Source organism: Sciurus carolinensis, chromosome 10 (assembly GCF_902686445.1).
Source record: "Sciurus carolinensis chromosome 10, mSciCar1.2, whole genome shotgun sequence".
Lineage (NCBI taxonomy): Eukaryota > Metazoa > Chordata > Mammalia > Rodentia > Sciuridae > Sciurus > Sciurus carolinensis.
The window spans coordinates 101,860,046-101,882,226 of record NC_062222.1 but is presented as its reverse complement, the minus strand read 5'-3'; the positions used below and the strand labels follow the sequence as shown (position 1 = coordinate 101,882,226).

At 37.1% G+C, this 22,181-nt stretch overlaps 1 protein-coding gene across 1 annotated transcript in view; it reads left to right on the top strand.

Annotated features, from left to right (window-relative positions):
- Positions 1-22,181, top strand: part of Atp10d (ATPase phospholipid transporting 10D (putative)) — a 111,338-nt gene that overhangs the window by 65,985 nt on the left and 23,172 nt on the right. Inside the window, exons 10-15 of the mRNA XM_047567034.1 lie at positions 6,219-6,457; positions 14,252-14,440; positions 16,575-17,184; positions 17,802-17,908; positions 19,383-19,509; positions 21,128-21,312. Coding sequence (XP_047422990.1) covers positions 6,219-6,457; positions 14,252-14,440; positions 16,575-17,184; positions 17,802-17,908; positions 19,383-19,509; positions 21,128-21,312 — 1,457 coding nt within the window. The remainder of the gene's footprint in view (positions 1-6,218; positions 6,458-14,251; positions 14,441-16,574; positions 17,185-17,801; positions 17,909-19,382; positions 19,510-21,127; positions 21,313-22,181) is intronic.

Here is a 22,181-nt window from a genome sequence, read left to right as displayed (position 1 = left end):
ACTACCTGCAAACTGTGTGACCCTAGGCACATTATCTAATTTCTATGAACCTCAATGAAATTGATCAATGATAGTATCTACCTCATTGAGTAAGGAGATGAGACAAGATAATTATAAAAAGGCACTTAGAATAAAGCATGGCATAAAATAAGTTTCCCATATTAGCTGCTACAATTGTTATTCTTATAATTGGTACCAAAAGCTTGATCCTTTTCACTGATGCTGACCCAATAACAAGGACACAATTTTGAGATAGATAAAGGAAAAAGAAGTTTTACGGCTTTGCTAACAATTTGAGAAACAAACGGGACTCCTGTCCCAGAGGATGTGACTTTCCCTGTCAGGGGGAACAGAGGAATTTTTTGTGTGTGTGTGTGCTGGGGATTGAACCCAGGGACTTGTGCATGTGAGGCAAGCACTCTACCAACTGAGCTACATCCCTAGCCCAACAGAAAACTTTAAAAAAAAATTAATTTGTTTTAATTAGCTGTACATGACAGTAGAATGCACTTTGATACATCATATATAATGGAGTATAATTTCTCATTCTTCTGGTTATACATGATTTAGAATTCCACCAGTCATATAGTTATATATGTACATAGGGTAATAATGTCTGATTCATCCTACTATCCTTCCTACCCCCCTGTCCCCTTCTCTCCCTTCATTCCCCACTACCCAATCTAAAGTAACTCTATTTTTCCCTAGCCAACCCCATTGTGAATTAGCATTCACATATCAGAGGAAACATTCAGTTTTTTTGTTTTGGGGGACTGGCTTATTTTGCTTAGCATGATTTTCTCCAGCTCCATCCATTTACCAGTAATATATATATTACTCAACCTTAAAGAATAGAGGACTTTTTAAAGAGGTGATTCAAAGGCTTCACTCTAGCTGTGCCCTCTCAGGAGTCATAATTCATTTTTTTTTTTTTTTTTTTTGGTAATTCATTTGTAACCTTGAGAGATAACTGTCTCTTAGATCTGTGGGTGTCAAGTCTGAAGTCCCAACTCCTTCATTCCTGTGATCTGTGAGTCAAAGGACAGACAACTAGGCCTAGGATGGTAAGAAGGTTAATTCTGTTTCCCCTGTAATTAGGGAGGGAGAGAGAGAGAGAGGAAGAAAAAAACATGTCAGTTTTAAAATAAGCCACAGTGCAGGAGCAGCAAGGATTATATTCAAAGCATGAAGTAGACCCCTGTTACATAACTATTATTTACTAAAACAAGAAATAGGTCTCTCTTGAGGAGGTAATGGTCCAAAGTGGGAAGCAGATATGTAAATATAAACTTATCATGTAAATTATGAGGTTAAAGTTGGTATTGTTATTCTGTATTGTTTTGATTTTCAGGCAGTTTTGGAGGTGGCTTTTATACTGATGAAGATTTGTTGTCTTGAAGGCAGTATAACAGAAATTCTTGAAATGCTGGAAATGTATGGAGAATTAGTTTAGAACAAGAGGTTTGGGTATCAATGATAGGTGAATGATATGGTTAGAGGAAGCTGAGTGTGCTGTTTACAAGCAGGTGAATGTTGGAATGTAAATGTTTGGGTTAATTAGTTCATAGAGGAAGATTTGATGAAGGATGTGCAGATGATACAGTTGAATGAAGCTTATTTGAGTGTGCTGGTTTGACTCCATGAAAAGCATATTAAAAAGTCTGATAAATGTTGGTTCCATAGTCTCTTACCCATTTCTTCCAGATATCAAATAAATGCATGTTATAAACCATAAATAAGTTTTATGCTATTAGTATGGTCTTAGAGGGAATGGGAAAATGAGACAGACTAAGGATTAAATAAGGAAAATAAATAAAGTACATCATTTGAATCCTAACCAAGGACCTACTTCAGACACAGAAAAGATGACACATTTTGAATGTTTTCTCTTCTGAGTCACAGTGCAAGAATTCCTGGCCTACTTTGAAGCATTCATGGAACTAATTAGAGCCTACTTTAAAAGAAGAATAAAAGTCTTCATTACCATTTAGACAGTTGTTTTTGTCAATATGATAATGAAACTTTGCTTGTTGTGCCCTATTTTTGTGACATTTTCACTGGACCTAAAGTATAGCTCCAGTAGCTTTGCTTTCTGAATCACATTGTAAGTTTCCTGCTCTGTATACATCTCATAGCTTTCCACAACATGATTCAAGGTCGAGTCATTCTTTGTCTTCCCAGTTCCACTTCTGCAGTTGTCCTTATTGGGCCAGTTTATCTTATAGTACTAGGTAAGCTTCCTGGCACCATACTACACAGTGCATCATGACCATTTCCCTAATGATGGCCAGGAGCTATATCATGAAGTATAGCTTTCATTTTTATAGATTCTGAAGTATTCTGTTTATTTTTTAAAATGACTTTGCATCATCAGTACATTTCTTGAACTACTAAAGGATTTGTTAATCCCAGGTCTGTTGGTTTTTGGGTTGGGTTATGCTTAGTCATGGGGGTTGATCTGGTTATTGTAAGATGTTAACAAGGATCCTTGGCCTGTACCTACTGAACACCAACAGTATCCCTCTCCCAGTTATGACAAGCAAATGTGTGGACAGCAACTGTGAAAAGTCCCCAAGGGGACAAATGCACCCCATGTTAAGAAACACTGAGCAAACCTATTAGATATAAGTCAGAACTAAAGGGCTGTGATATAATGGATACTTGTATTAGCTTTGGAATTATGAAAATCTAAATCCAAATCTCAGCCCTACCATGGTTGAGGTGCTTAATCCTTCTGGGTGTTTTTTTTTTTGTTTTGTTTTTTTTTTTACAAATTATATATACATGGAATATCACTTAATCTAATTAGGATCCTATTCTTGTGGTTGTCCGTGATGTGGCGTTACCCTGGTTGTGTATTCATATACAAGGATAGGAAAGTTATGTCTGATTAATTCTACTGTCTTTCCTATTCCCCTCCAACCTCCTTTCCCTTCATTCCCCTTTGTCTAATCCAGTGGATTTCTATTCTTCCCCTCCCCAACCTTCCTTTTTGTGGGTTAGCATCCACATGTCAGAGAGAATATTCAGCCTTTGGTTTTTGGGGACTGGCTTATTAAGCAGTGATAGTTTCTTCCAGATGACATTTTTTTGAAAATGAAAATAAGAAAAAAAAATTTGTGTACATGCCCATGCATATTTATAACCTAGACAGATGCTTGAACAAAGAAAAGCTTCAATGCATGTTAAGTCCTTACCCCACAACTTTCCATTGATGCTAGTGATATTTTATTCACATATTTATTTATTCATTATCTGGTTAATAAGTATTGGAGTTAAAAAACACGGACTCATTGAAATCAAATGGAGAAGACTGACCATGTAAAGGTAAGGGATATAGCTGTGTTAAAATTGGTCATATTAACATATATGGCTAGATTTAGAAACGGTATAGTATTAGGGCTCAGAAGATTGGCTATGGAGTCTAATAGACATGGTTTTAAGATTAACCTGTACCACTTTTGTGAGATGGGGCAAATTACTTAAACTTATGTCTTTATTTTTAAATGGGGGTACTGATGGTACTTAGTCAGAGGGTTGTTATAATGATTAAATAAAATAGTTGCCTGGTACATGGTAATGATCAGTTCATGAAAGCCACGCATGTTCAGTGCGTGGCATGGATGAGAGCTGATACAGTTATGGACCTCTTCATTGAGGAACTGGTATTTGGATCAGGTCTTTAAAGTTTAGGATTTCTGTCCGTCAAAAAGACAAGAAGAGGTATTTAAGTAAAAACATAGGTGAGGATGGAGGAAATCAGAATCTTTGGGACACAGGTAGTAGATCAGTTTTGCAAGCCGTAAGATGATACAGGGAAACATTCTGTATCCTTTAGGCAGAACATATAATGAGACTTCCATAATTTGAAAAGATCTTAAAGTCACTGAACCACAATTGTTCATTCTAGAATGTTTGATTATGAAAACAGAGGCTAAGAAAGAGTGAGTGTTTTGTTGAAAACCACTTCATCTTTAGAAGAGTTGATACTAGAATCTGGGATCACCATTTGCCTCTTAACCACCTCTCCTTCCCTTAAAAAATACAGACAGAATTACTATAATAAGTACAATGTGAAAACATTCTTAATTTTATAAAACAACTTTCCCAAAATCATAATTTGTTCAGTATGTGAACTTAGGCTGAAGAGAGATAGCCAGTAATCCCCAAAGCATGTATTTATTATCTACTCTGTGTTCCACACACTGAATTCCAGACAATGATAAATATTGCAAATGAGGCCTGCTCTCACAAGGCTTTTATTGGAGAAAATAGTCACAAATACATGAAGTTCTTAATCAAAATTATTAAATAGTGATAAGAACTTTGCAGAGAATTAAAATAGAGTGGTATAACAGAATAACTGGATGGCTATTTTGAATTAGATGGCCAGGCTAGACCTCTGTAAATGGGGTATTGGGATCTAAATCTGAATGATATAACCTTGAAGTTCAGGAGCAAAAGATTTCCAATCAGAGGGAGCAACGAGCATATAGGCCCTCAGGTTGTAGTGTGCTTGCAAATTTTCAAAGTAAAGAAAGAAGGCCAGTGAGTCTAGATTTTAGTGGGAATGTAGAAGGAAGAGAGGCCAGAAGAGTTCAGATCATTTTGAGTTAAGTGGGTCAGTATACGAAGTTCAGATTTTATTCTAAGTGAATCATGAAGCCACTGAAGAGTTTTTTGTTGTTGTTGTTTTTTTTTTTTTTTTTTTTTTTTTTTTTTTTTTTTTGTGGTGCTGGGGATCAAACCCAAGGCCTTGTGCTTGCAAGACAATCACTCTACCAACTGAGCTATAGCCCCAGCCGTGCCACTTAAGAGTTTTATGAGAAAGTGATTGATCTGCTTTTTCTTATAGCAAGATCACTCTAGCTACTATTTGGGGAATGGATTGCAGACTGTTGCACTAGTCCAGTTGAGAGATGATGGTGGCTTGGACTAAGGTATAGAAATGGAGAAAAATCTAGATATTCCAGATATATTTTGGATTTAGAGTGGACAAGTAGAGATGTTACTTACTATATCAAGTGGACTCCTAGATTTTTGGCTTCCATTACAATAAAAAGTTAGGTACCATTAACAAGAATGGAAAAGACCAGAGGAAAGTTTAAGAAGGAAGAAGAAAAGAAAAGAATTCAGTTTTAACCACATTAAAATTAAAATGCTTATTTTTCATTTAATCAATAAGTGTCTATTGAATACTTATAAGCCACTGCTTTGGACTCTAATATTAATTAACAAAACACAAAATTCTCTGCCCTGTTGTAGCTTATATTCTACTGGATGATTCAAAAGATTTAAGATACAGTGTGTAGATAATGGTGAATGTTGGGGTAGGATCTATAATCAGTACTCTGGTCTGATATGGGAAGTTTTCACTGACAAGGGTATGTGATAGGACACTTGAAGGAGGTGAGGCAGTAAGCCATACGGTCTGCTATAAGAGACTTATAGATATCCAAGTGGAGGCCAGAGTTTAAGGTATAGTCTTAGAGGTCATGCACACAGAGATTCTGTTTCAAAGATGGAACCAGATTAAATTCTCAAGGAAGAGTGTGTATATGGAGAAGAGAAGGAGCTTCTGCAGCTTGTTAATATTTGAAGACTGAGAAGAAAGATGGCAGGAGAAGCTAAGTAGGAATAGCCAGTGATGTGAGAAGGAAAACAGGTAAGGGTGGTGTCAGAGAAGCCCAAAGGGAAAGTTCAAAAAGAAAAGAGTGGTCAATTCTGTTGGCTATTACTAAGGGCTCAAATGAGACAAGGACAGACACATATAATCATTGGATTTATTTATTTATCAATGGAGACAGGGCAATAGAAAGTCATGGAATTAATTGGTTGTGGAGATATTGGTGTAAATGAAAGAGGAAGCATTGCAAAGATGAAAGATGAAGTCCTTGAGGTCAAAGGACAGGATCCAGATCACAAGTGGAGGGTATCTCAAGTGGACAAGACATGCTTCCTCCATAGTAGTAGGAAGAAAGGCAAAGAGTATGGATACAGATGCAGATAAGTTGTCAAGATCTGATGATGGAAAAAGAAGGGAGTGCCTTCTGATTGTTCCTACTTCTCCCAATGAGGTATGAAGTACATTTATTAACTGAGGATATAAGTGGGGGATTTGGAGGTCAGGTTTTAAAGAGGAGGAGATGGCATGGAATAACTGCCTGACTCAAAAGTTTGTTTTCAGATGGTGACCCAGTATGCTTTTTATCCCTCAGCCAAGAGGTTGGAGTCCTATCAGGAAGCTGTCTCTGAAGAAGAAGAATATACAGACTCCCTTAGCAGTTCCATCAGCAATATGGCGAGACTGAGAGCCCACAGCTGCAGGACAGTTCATAACAGGCCTTTGGGAAGCAAGCCCTCAAGTCATCTTTCTGGAAGTACTTTTGCTGTAGGAAGTGGAGAAGGAGCCAGTGAAGTGCCTCATTCCAGACAGGCTGCTTTCAGTAGCCCCATTGTAAGTGTGAATGCATGACTAAAATTACCCATGCACAGTGTTTGAGGGAAGAACAGCCTTGTAGTTACAATACAGCCAAACATTGTTCTACTTTCTACTAAAGAAGAGACTACATCATCACAGTTCAGTGTGATTGTGATGCATAATAAGTGTAAACAAATAATATAATTTCCTGATTTTTGAAATAATTCAGTGTTGAAGAATTATATACTATTTCTGAAAAACATATTTTTGACCAGGAATAAACTTGTCTGAGTCTGAAGAGGGCAGCCTTAGTTGAAAGATCACAGTTCACTCTTGGGTCCAACAAAGTTTACTTATCTCAGACACAGGTAAATATGTCTAGTTGACAGGGAGATTCATAGGCCTTTTGGTTGAAGATGTTGAAGATCTTTAAATTACTCTGTAATCTTCCTCCCTATTCCACCAAACCTGAGTCTTCTCTCTCACTCCTAGCCCTCAAAAGAGCATCATTTTATAACATTTCCATCAAACAGATCATCAGGATGTGTTTTAATCTCCTTGGGAACTGTAGGAACTAATTAATTACACCTATGAATAAACTCACTTTCCTGCAGAAAAAAAATTAAAGGAAACAGAGGAAAGATGGTTGTTAAAAAGACTTAGATATCAAAAGAATGTCTTTCACTATATATTATATATATTTATATTACTATAATATATATTATATATATCACTATTACATATATAAAATGTTATATATATATATATATATATATATATATATAATATTTTTACTATACCTAAAACTACTTCTTTAAAACACCTGTTTTCTCTTTTTGCCTTTCAAACTACATTAATGTTTGTGGGTTTTTTGTTTTTTTGTTTTGGGGTTTTTAAAATAAGATTTATTGATTAATTTTAATTTTTTAAATTATAAAAATTTGTTCTAATTAGTTATACCTGACAGTAGAATGCATTTTGACACATGGTACACAAATGGAGCACAACTTCTCGTTCCTCTGACTGCAGAGTCACACCAGTAGTGTAGTCATACACGTATGTAGGGTAATAATGTCCATCTCATTCCACCATCCTCCCACCCCCACAACCCCTCCCCTCCCTTCATTCCCCTTTGCCCAATCCAAAGTTCCTTCATTTTTCCCTACCCTACTATCCACCGCCATTATGGATCAGCATCCACTTATCAGAGAAAACATTTGGCATTTTGTTGTTTGAGTTTGGCTTATTTCACTTAGCATGATATTCTCCATCTCCATCCATTTACCTGCAAATGTCATCATTTCATTCTTCTTTAAGGTTGAGTAATATGTCATTGTGTATGTGTATCACATTTTCTTTATCCATTCAACTGAAGGGCATCTAGGTTGGTTCCATCGTTTGGCTATTATGAATTGACCTACTGTACACATTGATGTGGCTGCAACACTGAAATATGCTGATTTTAACTCCTTTGGATATAAACCAAGGAGTGGGATAGCTGGGTCAAATGCTGGTTCCATTCCAAGTTTTCTGAGGAATTTCCATACTTCTTTCCATAGTGTTTGCACCAATTTGCAGTCCCTCCAGCAATGTATGAGTGTACCTTTTTCCCCGCGTCCTCACCAATACTTATTATTTGCTTGTATTCTTGATAATCACCATCCTGACTGGATTGAGATGAAATCTTAATTTTAATTTGCATTTCTCTAATTGCTAGAGATGATGAACATTTTTTTCATGTTTGTTGATCAATTGTATTTCTTCTTCTGTGAAGTGTCTGTTCAGTTCCTTAGCCCATTTATTGATTGGGTTGTTTTTTGTTTTTTGTTTTTTGGTGTGAGTTCTTTATATGTCCTGGAGATTAGTGCTGTATCTGAGATGCATGTAGTAAATATTTTCTCCCAATCTGTAGGCCCCCTCTTCCCATTATTGATTGTTTCCTTTGCTGAGAAGAAGCTTTTTAATTTGAATCCATCCCATTTATTGATTCTTGATTTTACTTCTTGTGCTTTAGGTGGAGATTCTCCAGCAATGAGACCTGTAATAACTCTCAAATTGGTGACATAACAAGAATATGTCAGCTATGGGGAACCCTTATGTTGCTACAATGTTATAGGATTTTCATAGTGGATACATTATGTGAGTGCACCCCCAAGGTTCTCTTTTAACCTGAGAGCACTGAGGGTGTCTATTGGCTCTCTACAAATTGCAAAAAAAAGTGTGCAGGTGCAGCAAGTGGAGTAACGACCCTTGCAGTCCAACTCATTTCTGTGGCACTAAGGACAGAATACCTGTACATTGTGTCTTTACCATATGGTAAGCTGGTCCAAACATCTCAACTGAAATTTTTCTCCAAGTTTTGAAAAAAAATAAGGAATATACACAGCCCTTTGTCTACACTCATTTTAAGTCTATTTCAGAAATTCATATGTAGATATACATTTTTTTCTTCTATTTCTTAACTCATCCCTCTACTGAACTGTGTTTCATCAGCCTTTTATCCCTATAACCAAAATACCTGATAAGAACAACCTAAAGGAGGAAAAGTTCTTGTTGACTCACAGTTTCAGAGGTTCAGTCCATGGTCAGCAGAGTCCATTGCTTGGGCTCAAGGTGAGGCAGAAAATCATGGCCGAAGGACATGATGGTGGAGCACTGCTCCACTCATGGAAGCCAGGAAGCAGAGAGAGAGAGAGGGGCACCACAGAGATGATACACTCTTTCAGGGCATGCCCCCATGGACCCTCCTCCTCTAGCCATGTCCCACCTGCCTAGTTACCAACTGCGGGACTGTGGGATCATTCAAGCTAGGATGTTCTCAGTAGATCTCAGCTCTCATAATCTAATCATTTCACCTCTGAATATTCCTGCATTAACACAGGATCTTTGGGGAGATACTATTTCCAAATCATAACATGAACTTTTACATTTTCCATGCCTCTGAAAGGAAGCACCTGTAAACTCATGTTTACTTGAAGTAGCACAGTGCTGGCCACCTGGTGAGCCTGTGCCATACCTCCTCGCTATTTCCTGATCAAACCTCACCCTGTTATTGGAACAAATGAGTACTTCTTAACATCTTTTTTTTTTCTTTATCTATGCAATTTCCCTTCTCTAAAATGTGTTCTCCCTTCATATCCCATCTCTATTCACCAAAATTGATAAAATGTTAATTTGAGAAGTACCTTTCATAACAGCTTTTCTGAAGACTTCTCAGATTCTGTTTTCTCCGCTTCTAAACTGTTTACATGTTCCCTCTGTCCTTTGACCCATGTTTCATTAGTCTTATTTCTTTATCTGACAATAGTTCCTTGGGAGCAAAAACTGTTTCATCTTGAATTCTCAACATGGTTTCTAGCTCATTCATTCTCAATGAAGTATTTTGAAAGTTACTGAATGAAGCCGCTTAACAACTTCAGTCTTTTCAGTGCCATGTGTCACTCTAATTATATGAACATTCTGGGATGGTGGTTCCTGTTTTTTGTGTGTTTTTAGAACCTTACTCCTGTATAGGTTAAAGAAATCATGTTCTGCCTAAAAACATAAAACCATCTCTTACCTTGGTCTAGACAAGTTGATTTCATCTTTTTGGAAATGAAAGATTACTTTAAGAAAGCTATCTAATCTTTGACCTGAAAAATGAGCCCCTATAAAAATTTTGCATACGATTCTAACAGCCCACCCATTCATGGAGTCAAGATTAAGAACATCTGCTTGAGAACACTGAGAGATGAACTGAATAGAAGTAGACGCTTATAAAATGGTACTTTTATGGGAAGCAAATTAGGAGCTAGATAGTAAGGATTCAGGGTAGATGCTGGCATAGATGTGTCAGTCTTTGGACGTTATAATGTCATTGAGGCCTTTGGGCCCTGGGATTTTTATTACCTATTCTAGAAATAGAAGTCTGTACTTTGTAAGCCAATGTGTTTATGCTTCTCTATTCCTCAGAATACATCAATACGTATGATGTCCATTCTACCTGGGGTGCTCTTCTCCTGAGTCTTTGCATGGCTATCTCCTTCCCATCACTGAGGTCTCAGCTCAGGTGTCACCTGAACAATGAAGCCTGTTTTGCCACCTGATCCCAAATACTTTCCATCTCTAGTCCTCGTCTCTCTGTTTCAATCTAGAAGTATCTTATTTATTTATGGGATACTTTTTAATCTACTATCTCCCCCAGGTAGAATTGGAGTTCCTTGCAAGACAGGATCTTACTTGTCTTAGGCACCTCACTTTCTTTGAGAGATGCCTGGCCCCACTGATCAACAAAAATATTTATGGATCAATGACTCCATTAATCAATTAGTGGAAGATATAGCATAGTACTGGACACTGGGATATAAAATGAAGAAGATGTTGCTCCCAGCATTCAGTTATGTTCTAGGTAAAGGAGACAGACTTGCCTCTTTTGGCCACAGTATGTCCAAAGTGTAGTAAAGGCACAGAGAAGGGAATGATCAATGCTAAAGGAGTGAGGAGGGACCGTGAAGGGTGGCATGGGAGAGCTAAAGCTTGAGTTAGGGTTAAACTAATGAATCCAGGTCCACAGAGTGGAGGCAGGAAGGCAGGCAAGTGGGACGGACAGCCCAGGACACATGTGGACACCCAGAACTGCAGGTCATGGGAGGGCCTGAGCAGAGAAGTTGTCAGTGTATGTGGCTATTGGCCTTTGTCTTTTACCTTCTCTGGTGTTTAGGAATCAGTTGCATGGGGGCAGTAAGCCCCTAAAACTGGAGAGAAGTAGCAGTAGAAAAGGAAGCAAAAACCTTAGGTACATGTGGAACCAGAGGAGGAATAGGAAACTGCATTACAGCTGCTTGGTAATCTCCCATCTTTGTCCATTTGTAACTGTGGATGTTGGGGGTTTATATAAAAAATTGTCACTCAAGAAAAGTGAGTGTTCTGTCACTCAGTTTTAAAACAAATTTAATATTTAAATTATTTAAAGTCATCTAAAAACTTCAACAAACATATAGGGGAGTAAAGGGGAACCCTGGTCAGTTTTGCTTGTTTAATTTGGATTTACATAATGGGTGGGAGGACAAAGGTGAAATCTGTAACCTAGTAGGAAGGAGTAATATGAATCAAGAGAGTAAATCTAGAATTGCTAATGGTCAAATATCATCTCACAGGATTAGGTCAAAGTTACGGAACTCCCACTAAGAAATCAGATAAAGCTTTGTTTACATTATGGGAAGCTGTCCACATCTTGCTCTGTGTTCTATATTCTAATTGGGAGTATAGATTTTCTCTGAATTTTAATAAGGTGTCTATTTTAGGCTCAGTAGGAGCCAACATGTCTTAATTTCTGGAGAGTAAAATCTTTTTGTTTCTCCATCTCTTTCCTTATGGAATATGAGGCCAGCGAGTGTTTGGTAATAATGTATGACAGTAAACTCTGCGATGTGCGGGGTACTGAGTTGGGACCAATAAGATATGGTCCTTACTTTACAGGAACTTCCAAGCTCTCTGAGGAGAGAAATGCAGGAGCATTCAATCATTTAAGTCAAAATACCATGGGCCTGATTCTCAACTTAATTGGTATTCAGAGATGATAGAGCTATCTATCATGGAAAAAGAGCAAATGTCAATTTTAAAGACAGGATTCCAATGAAAAAGATTTGGATCTTGGGGAAAACATCTATAGATAAAGTCATAGATAAAAATTGCATGTGATATCTCAATACCTTCTCACTTCATCAACTACCTTACTAAGGATTATTTTGTCAAAACCAACTAAAGTGAAGAAATGCTTTGTATCTGTAGCTTCATTTTCATGTGGTCTTTTCCTTAAATCTTCTTCAGGGTTCTTCTTTTATTTGTATTGTTTGAGGATGCTTTCAACATTCTATAGGATCCCAAGTTTCCAGATTTTTCCCTCTTTATTTTTTATTCTTAGCTACACAATTTACTCAAGAGCGTGCGTGCGCACACACACACACGGTTTTGGTCAGCTTTGGAATTGCTTTTATTCTCATGACTACAGCACAGGCTGTCAGTCATGCAGTCCTCTACTTGATATTTTTAGTTAGAAATCTAAGAATGCTTTGGGACAACTCATAACCTGACCCTTTTAAACCTAATGTGATCCTGGGAACTTGCCTGAGGGTGAGTGCATGTCATTTGAGAAGGAATGAAAACAAATGTTAAATTACTTGGGTTCCTGTTGTCCTGGTCTCATCTCAGTCACTATCCCATTTACCTTGAACAGTCACCCTACTAGGTACATGTTATTTTTGCCACTATATGGAAGAGGAGAAAATAAAACTCAAAGCTGGTCACCAATTTGGTTGTAGTGGAGATAATGCCTGATCCCAAATTCATATGATTTACAGTGCAAGCTCTTTTCTTATTAAACTTATGCAACTCTTGCCAAATTCTGAAGCATAAAATGCAAGCTCTGCTCTTCTGAGTCCAAGACCCCACCTTTCCATATTTCACCCTTTGCTCTAAATCACTTTCTTGGCTTCCTTAAGTCAGTGTGTTTTGCTGACCAGCATTCAGGACTCCTTTGCCACACCAGAGTGCATTCATAAAACCTTGATTTTGAGTACACTGTCTCCCTTTTCACTCAGCTCAAAGATTCTGAAAAGGTCGACTATATGTTTTTGGATTATAATCAGATTTCTACTACAACATTCTTCTGTTAAATCTAGCACTCTTAAATAAGTGTGAGAAGCACTGTGTGAAACAAAATGGGGTGTTCTTCCCCAATAATAAACTTCATAGAGCAAATCTTTCTAAGAACTTTTCAGAGGAGGGCTTAGTTGCCAAACATATTTGGTAATCAGAAATCTCTTGAAAAAACCCTTGCTAATGTCTTACAGGATATTACTGAGATGTGCTGATAAATCTGTGAGCCTCCTTGCAATAAACTTTACTTTGGAGAGCTGGTTTTTACAGTAGTAGTAAATTGAGCAATTAAATATTTTGTTAAAAAGAATGCATGTTTAGTCGCCACTGTGACTAAAGGATCTGACCAGAACAATTTTAAAGGAGGAAAAGTTTATCTGAGGTCTCACAACTTCAGAGGTCTTAGTCTATTGAAGGCGGACTCCATTCCTCAGAGCTTGAGGTGAGACTGGATATCATGGTGGGTGAGGGTGGTGGAGGGAAGCAGCTCACATCACAGTGATCAGGGAGCAGAGAGAGAGATACCTCTTGCCAGATACAAATATATCTGTACCCCAAAGCTACATCCTCATTCCCATGTCCTCCAGCCACACCTGACCACTTCAATTACCACTCAGTTCTTCCCTTTCAGGGAATTAAATTGCTGATTGGATTAAGACTCTCACAACCCATTCATTTCTCCTCTGAACCTTCTTGCATAGTCTCATGCATGAGCTTTTGGGGGACACCTCACATCCAAGCTATAACAATGAATGAATAACAACCTCATTTTAGTAAGAATTCATTATCATCAATTATTCTTGGATCAGTCAATAGCCAAGGTAGAATTCTAGGCACAGTAAAATAAACACCTGGCCCAGTGCATTTCAAAATAGGAAATACAAATTCAACTAGATTTTGGTAGAAGATCGTTATTTCTATCTGCTATTTAGTTTGAGTTAATAGTCAAGTTTGTCTCCATTAATAATGTAGAGTCTGGAGTTGCCATATATTTTTATGTGTTTTCTTTTCCTATTGTCACTTTAATGATTCCATATGCATATTAACTTTTTGTTTTTTTATTTTTCTGTTTTTTTGTTTTTGTTTTTTTTTGAAAAGTCTAGCTTCCCATTTCATGCTTCATTTAGATCCTTATTATGAAAATTATTTCTTCTGTTGACTACTCTTTGTCTTATTGTCTTATTGAATCTTCAGGAAACTGATGTGGTGCCTGATACCAGGCTTTTGGACAAATTTAGTCAGATTACTCCTCAGCTTTTTACCCCAGGAGACGGGACCATACCCAGTCCGGCCCTGGAGACTTTGTGCATCATGGACTTCTTTATTGCCCTGGCAATTTGCAACACAGTGGTGGTTTCTGCTCCCAACCAACCCCGACAAAAGGTAAAACCTCTGTTGCAACCAAGGGTCATCTCTGCAGAGAAAAATTTGGTTTTACATGCATCTATACTGGTCGTGTTATATAATAATAAATAATAATATGTAATAATAGCAGGAATATAATTTTTTTTTTTTTAGGACTGATTCTCTCTCTCTCTCTCTCTCTCTCTCTCTCTCTCTCTCTCTCTCTTTTTTTTCTTCTTCTTTTTTTCTGTGGTGCTGGGGATCAAACCCAGGGCCTTGTACATGTGAGGCAAGCACTCTACCAACTGAGCTATATTCCCAGCCCTAGGACTGAGTTTCTGCCCTGCATTTAACCATGGTCTAAATGATTTACTAGAATTAATGTGTTTAACTCTTCCAACAGTCCTCTGAGTTAGGTATTCTTACTCTACTGTTTCCCATTTTATAGATTACATTGAGTAACTTGCCCAGGCTCACAAAAACAGTTTGTAAGAGATAACTTTAGTTTATGTACCAAATTAAAGCTTGCTCTGAAATTTCTGAGACCTCCAACATTATCCTTTATCTCTAGTATTTCAGACACAGTGTGAACTATTGGGTTATCATGTTTACTGATAATGTATCTTTCTCATGTACTAATTGGGTCAGTTTTAACTGAATAGATTTAAAATCCAGTATGTGTATAATAAACAAGATTCTGCCATTCTTATGAAAGCTCGATTTTTAAAGTTTGTTTATAGCCTGGAATTAATAGAAAATTTATTTCCAATTAAGAAGAAAAACTTGTGTTAAAGGCTGGTGATTCACCACTTGGCTGTGCTAGCATCCTTGTGTATAACTATCTCCCCTTTCCACACATCCACTTAAAATTCAATTTGCAGCATAACCCAATTAAATTTTAATTTTCCGTTACATCATTTTCTTTTGGCAACTTCAGAGATGGTCAGCTTTAACATAAAAGTAATTTATTTCCCATTAAGCTGCATTTGATCAGGAACTATATTTTTGCAAGGTTTTCCTAGGAAGTTACTCTTTTGAAAAGTGATTATGTAGTTAGAGAATAAATCACTGGGTGCTTTTTATTTCCCTCATAGAACATTTTTTTCTAATAAATATGCTTGGCATCTTTTGGTGTTTTCTGTTTAAGAAATATTGTTCATTGTCTCGAGGTATGGCAGAAAACAGTGAACAGGAGATAATCAGAACTTAAGTGGAACATGAAAACCTCATCTGTGATTAGGTTTTATTCTTCTAATTTTTGACTTGCTGAGAACTTCAAAAGTTAACCAGCATAAGACCTTCAAATCATCATAAAGTTAGTAATTTTTCAAAAAAAAAAACCTTTTTAATCCCCCAGCCATTTCTGAATGAGAAAATTTTAGAATCCAGATAATTGATCTTCTATATATTAGTATTATATTCTAAATTTCATCATCAATAAAAAGAGATCTAACAAAAATCAGGGTGCAAATAAGAAAAAGTTCTGTAAAAATAGAAATTTGAATTCATATTCTGATGCTTCTTCCTTAAGTTACTTTATCTATCATTCTGATTTTTTTTTAAGTCAAAGTGGAAAGTTAAAAAAAAATTTTGTTAACCTTTTAATTTACTTTCTTCAGGTGTTTTTACTATGCTTAATGTTACTCATTTGTTATTACATTTTCATACTGTTTTCATTGCTTTTCCAGTATTACCCCATGTTCTTTATAAATTTTATTTTTAATTATTATATAATATTTCAAAAAGGTGTTTCTGTTTTGTTACTATTAAATACTTAATTCACTTTTAACTTTTAAATTGTTGTTCCTAGGATGCACCCAATATAGATTATAGATTTTCTGTATCTCAAATTATTTCTTTAAGAAAGATTACTCTATTTCCAATGTTAGCATTTTACAACTTTTGGAAAAATTACTATAAGTATACCCAATGTTATCATTTTACATCTTTTGCTATTAGTTGTCCTATTTCTTCCCAAAAGATCATTATCACCCTCAGCACATCCTTTTCCATGGTGGCTTTTATTTTTATTCATGTTTTTCACTATAGTTGTAAGTAAGAAGCAAGCTGCTGATCATTTAAAGGAGTGGTAACTCTTTGATATCTCACATCTTCCTTGTTGGAAGCTGCCTTTGACCGTATTAGTAAGACCTTCCTAAATTGCCTTTCCTAGATCAGACTCTCTTCCCTGAGTGGAACGCCCATCAAGTCCTTGGAAGAATTTAAAAATCTCTTCCAAAGATTGTCTGTCCGAAGATCAAGTTCACCATCCCTTACCAGTGGGAAAGAGCCATCTTCTGGAGTTCCAAGCGCCTTTGTGGGCAGACTGTCTCTCTTCAGTCGAATGAGACCAGCTTCACCTGTGGAGGAAGAGGTCTCCCAGATAAGTGAGAGCCCCCAGAGCTTCAGTAACTCAGCTTGCTGTATGGGACTTGAAAAACGAAACAGTGATGTAGGGCTTGCAAATGGCAAGGTGGATTCTCTCCCTGGACAGCCCTTGGCCTCCAATCTGTGTTATGAGGCTGAGAGTCCAGATGAAGCAGCCTTGGTGTATGCTGCCAGGGCTTACCAATGCACTTTACAGTCACGGACACCAGAGCAGGTTATGGTGGACTTTGCTGCTCTGGGATCATTAACATTTCAACTCCTACATATCCTGCCTTTTGACTCAGTAAGAAAAAGAATGTCTGTTGTGGTCCGGCACCCGCTCTCCAACCAAGTTGTGGTGTATACAAAGGGTGCTGATTCTGTAATTATGGAGTTGCTCTCAGTAACTTCCCCAGGTAGGTCCACACAGAGCTGGGATGGTATACAATTCCTATCACTCTCACAGCTTTTATAAAGCAAAGTAGTAGTTATTTGGGGGTCAGTCATACTTGGTAAAGTAGAGGAAAGTTGCCCACTATTTGGTGGCAAAGCAAGTAAGTTTGGGGACTTACAGACCTGGGTTTGAATCTGGATGCCATCATTAGCTGTGTCTGGATATGGTTACCCAACTATTCTGCACCTGAGTCTTCAATGAAGTGGGTATTATGGTACCTTCTTAGTAGGTTCCTGAGAGACTTAATGACACACCGTATATGTGTGAAGACCCTCTGGCCAAATACCTAGCAAATGGTAAGATTGAATAGATGACAACTTGCATTATTTTAGTCCTTCTTACTGTTAATACTGGAACTGTGGTAACAGGGTTTGTATCAAAGTCCTGGTGTTTTCCTCTGATGAAGGAGAAAGAAAGAATCAATAGAAAATTTTTTTCTGAAGGATTCAGTTTATAGATACAATTTGAGATTTAAAACCAGAATGCCTTTGGTTTCTTATGGATTAAGCATCAAGGTGTTTTTAAAAGTCTGTGATTGGACAACCGGTGGAAGCACTAGCGTTTTGTCCATTATTTCAGATGGAGCAGATGTGGAAAAACACCAGACGATAATAAGGGAGAAAACCCAGAAACACTTGGATGACTATGCCAAACGAGGGTTACGCACTTTATGTATAGCAAAGAAGGTGAGCCTGTTCGCACACCCCATCTGTTTTCACTCTTTCCCTAGCTTAGCCATCATTTGCTGAAAACTCGCATGTTTTAAACCCCATTCTAGGTCCTGGAGAAAATTCTCAGACCACTGATTCTCTTTACATAACCTCTCCATTCCACATATATTGGCTGGTTAGTTTTCCAAGTGTTTTGTCAGGAGAGCACCTAAGTTATAGACTCTGAGTGCTCACATGTTGCAATATGTCTGCAAGTGCCTTTCTGTGTAAAATAGTTTCTGCAAAAGAAAATCCCTGGGTCCTACTTTCTTTCCCTCAGAATTTCATAAATATTGTCCCCTTTGTCTTATAGCATGAAAAGTACTTTGGAAAGAATGAGGCCAGAGACCAGCCTTAATTTTTCCCTTATTAGGTTCTTGATGATTTTTTTTTCCTTCTGTGCTCCTTATCCTTTATCTGTAAATCCAAGTAAACGTAATAAATGTTATCTCATTATCGATTAATCTCGATTGAGAATAATCTTGGAGCACAATGCATCCTTGCTAAATAAAAATATAACTAATAAGAAAGAAGACAGAGTCCCAAGAAATTATTCAAGGAATGTTATTACCAGAATCTTTCATTCCTTACTCAAATTCTAGTTCTTGGGAACTCTGTTAGAAAAAATGGGATCATCTGTAGACCAGTCAGTCAACCAACTGCATAAAGAACTGAAAGCCTATCTTACATGCAGCTATAGGAAGAATGGAGAGTTCAAGGTCAAACTAACCCTCCACCTTTTCAGTTGAACAGTCCTGCACGTGGTAAAAATGTAGCCCAATAGATGTCAGATTCTCCCAAATCAAATTACTGTGTGGGCAAAAATAAGCAGATAGAAAATCTGTCTCACCCCCTCCACTCTTCCCTATTCTTTAAGAACTGAAATGTGGATTTATCCCTGATGACAAGTCCAAGAATTCCACTTAATTTTTGTTGGGAATAAGACTTTCTTGCTATACCCACTTGGTCCCTCTTTTTTTTTTTTTTTTTTTTTTTTTTTAACCATTGCAAATGATTAACCACAGAAACTAACCATCTTTGTGTTACGTGAAATAAGCCAGACTCAAAAAGTCGTAAGTTTTCTCTCATATGTGGAAGCTAAAGAGAAAAAAAGAGAAGAAAGAAGAATGGGGACGGCTCTCATGAAAATAGAAGGGAGAACAGTAGAGCAGAGGAGAGGGTTCAGAGAGAGGAAGGAGGGGAGAAAAAGGGGGTGCCCTTGGATAATGAAATTGCCCAAATTATGTTACATACACATATGAATGTGTAGCGGCATATTATGTGTGATTATGATGCACCAGTGTCAAGGTGTGGACCTAGTGTGACTGTACCCAGGGATGGGGGGATGCCTAGAACCATCCAATGGTGTGATATTTGGCCTATTTGATCTGATAAGAATCTACCAGTTCACAGAGCCTGACTCCTAGCTCCCGTTTTGTTCCTCTCGTAGGTTATGAGTGACACTGAATATGCAGAGTGGCTGAGAAATCATTTTTTAGCTGAAACCAGTATTGACAACAGGGAAGAATTACTAATTGAATCTGCTATGAGGCTGGAGAACAAACTAACATTACTCGGTAAGTAGACCATGCTGTGTTGCCTGTGGAGGATCTTGAAAAAGGTGGATTGTCTCTCAAAACATTATTCACCAGTGTCTTTTTCTTCACTTTAATAAATGTTTGTGGCTCTGCTTGTCCTGTGCAATCTAATATCTATCCAGCTCCCAAGCCATTCCATTCTATTTTCCCCTGAAATAAACTAGTGTTTGATCAGTGTGGTTATTCTTAAGAAGGTCATTTAAAATCCAACATCTATCCATAAAAAGCCAAATAGATACCCTGGATTAAGAAAAGATAGCTGAAGTTTCTTGCCAGGCATTGGATAAGGTACTTAATATGTTGTCTTTTTAAATTCTCACCCATAAATTTCCATCTTATTTAGAAGAAATGGTGCCCAGAGCAGTTTAATGACTTGTTCAAGGTCATGTTGGTTACTGACAGAGTTAGTTACTAACTAACCAAACATGAAACTCAGGTCTGCCTGGCTTCAGGCTCTGTGTTCTTTATTCTTTACCTATACTTGTAACTGATCTAATAAAATCTGTTTCTCTTCTCAAACTTCCTGATTTCAACCAAAATTGCACAAAAGATGAGACCTCTTCTGTCAGATTGTGTCTTAGAATCAGCTGAAGAGTTTTAAACAGTTCTGATGCCTGCATCCTATCCCCAGGGATTCCAACTTCATTGGTCTGGTGTGTGATCTGGTCACTGGAATTTTTAATATCTTCCTAACTGATTCTAAGGGTCAGTCAAGTTTGAGAACTACTCTCTTAGAGTATGGAGATCCAGCATCTAATGAAATCACTATCACACTAAGAGACCATCTTCTGAGTTCCAATCCTCTGTTTAGGAGAAAACAATGATCTCAATATCTATCAAAAAGAATAATGGGAAAAAAAATAATAATGATACCTATTCCTAAGTAATTTCTCTAGACACTCTAAGTAGCATAGGTCCATATTTCTTCATCTGCAATTCCAAACTAAAAAATGCTCTGAGGGTTTCATGCCAAAACTCATTTGACAGCAAAATCAGGCCTGATTTGATGTAAGACTATTTATAGTATTTATTATCCTCATTAGCATGAAAACTTGTAAGTTTTCCTGTAGAAATATTAATATGCTTGATTACCAGGTATCACAAAATAGGGCATATGTGCCATATTACCTTTATAAAATCCAAAACCTTCTGAAATCCAAAACACACATGGCCCCAATTGTTTCAGAAAAGGAAATCTTGGACTTACATAATGAAACTGCATTGGAAATAGACATTGCATTTTATTGACAAGAACATTTTTTAAAAGCCTGTCCTTAAAATTTTATGTAAATTTTATTTACATAAAGTCAATTATGTAAATAATTAAATCAAACCCTTAAATATACAGATAAGAAAGCTAGCTGAAAAAGGAGAACAAAACAAGTTTGATAAACTCATTAATCCCCTAAGCTTTCTTCACAAAAATATTCCTTTGTATATGACTTTCATCTGGGCCTTCACACCTCATTTGGATCTCTGGATAGTTTGTATAGTTCGGGATTGACTTAGTTAATGGTATATAGGATTCCATTATAGACTAGATGAGCTTCAGCTGGTCTTAGTTTCTTATGAGCCTTGTACTTTGGCTATTTTTTAGGTGCTACTGGTATTGAAGACCGTCTGCAAGAGGGAGTTCCTGAGTCTATAGAGGCCCTTCATAGAGCTGGTATCAAGATCTGGATGCTGACAGGGGACAAGCAGGAGACAGCTATCAACATAGCTTATGCATGCAAACTACTGGAACCAGATGACAAGCTTTTTATCCTTAATACCCAAAGCAAAGTATGTATGATGAGATTAAACTAATCCTGTTCTTTTCAAAGCCAGTGGAGCATTTGGAATTTGATGTACATAGGGAGAAAGAAAAGCTGATAACTTTTAACTTCTTGATATTTATTCTATTCAGTGACCTAGCTTGTATTTGGGAGGATGTTATTGTTTTTCTAAAGACTGGTGGAAAATCATAATGATTCAGAGGAATCCTTGCTGGATAAATGCATTAGGAGAAATCCTAATTTTTTTGGTTTTATTTTTTCCTGCTCGCTACTAAATTGCCAGGGATTCAATAAAACATCCCAAAATGACAAAACATATCAAATGCTTGGATAGGAAGCTGCTTCCCTTTTAAGTTGAGGATAAGAGATAATTTCTATTAGAATCAGGTAAATAAATATTTTATGATCATTCTAAAAATAGACTCTCAGCATAACCATGCCCTCTAGTGGTAGTTCTTAGGTAGTGCTCCTCAGAACTGTTGAAAGGGAAAAAGTTGTTTTTGAAGGAATTTAACAGATTGAGATCTGCTTCTTTCTTTTCTTTTTCTTTTTCTTCTTCTTTTTGTTTTTTGGGGTTTTTTTGTTTGTTTGTTTGTTTTTGGTCCAGTTTTTTCTCCTACTAATCTCTAGCACAAAGGTTCTAATCGGGTAACTAGGCATCTCATTTTTCTCAAAAGAATCCTAGTATAGTCTCTTCCAAGATCTGTGCCTATTGTTTATTTGGCTTGGAAAATCCTCCTCCCTCCTTGCTCTGAAAGAGGCTTAGCCAGTAGCAACATTCCATGACAGCAACCCCTTCCCTGACGTTGTCCAGAGCTTCCCTTGGAATCACATCTGAAATCTGTGTCACAGGCTGCCACAATTGGTCAGCCGTGT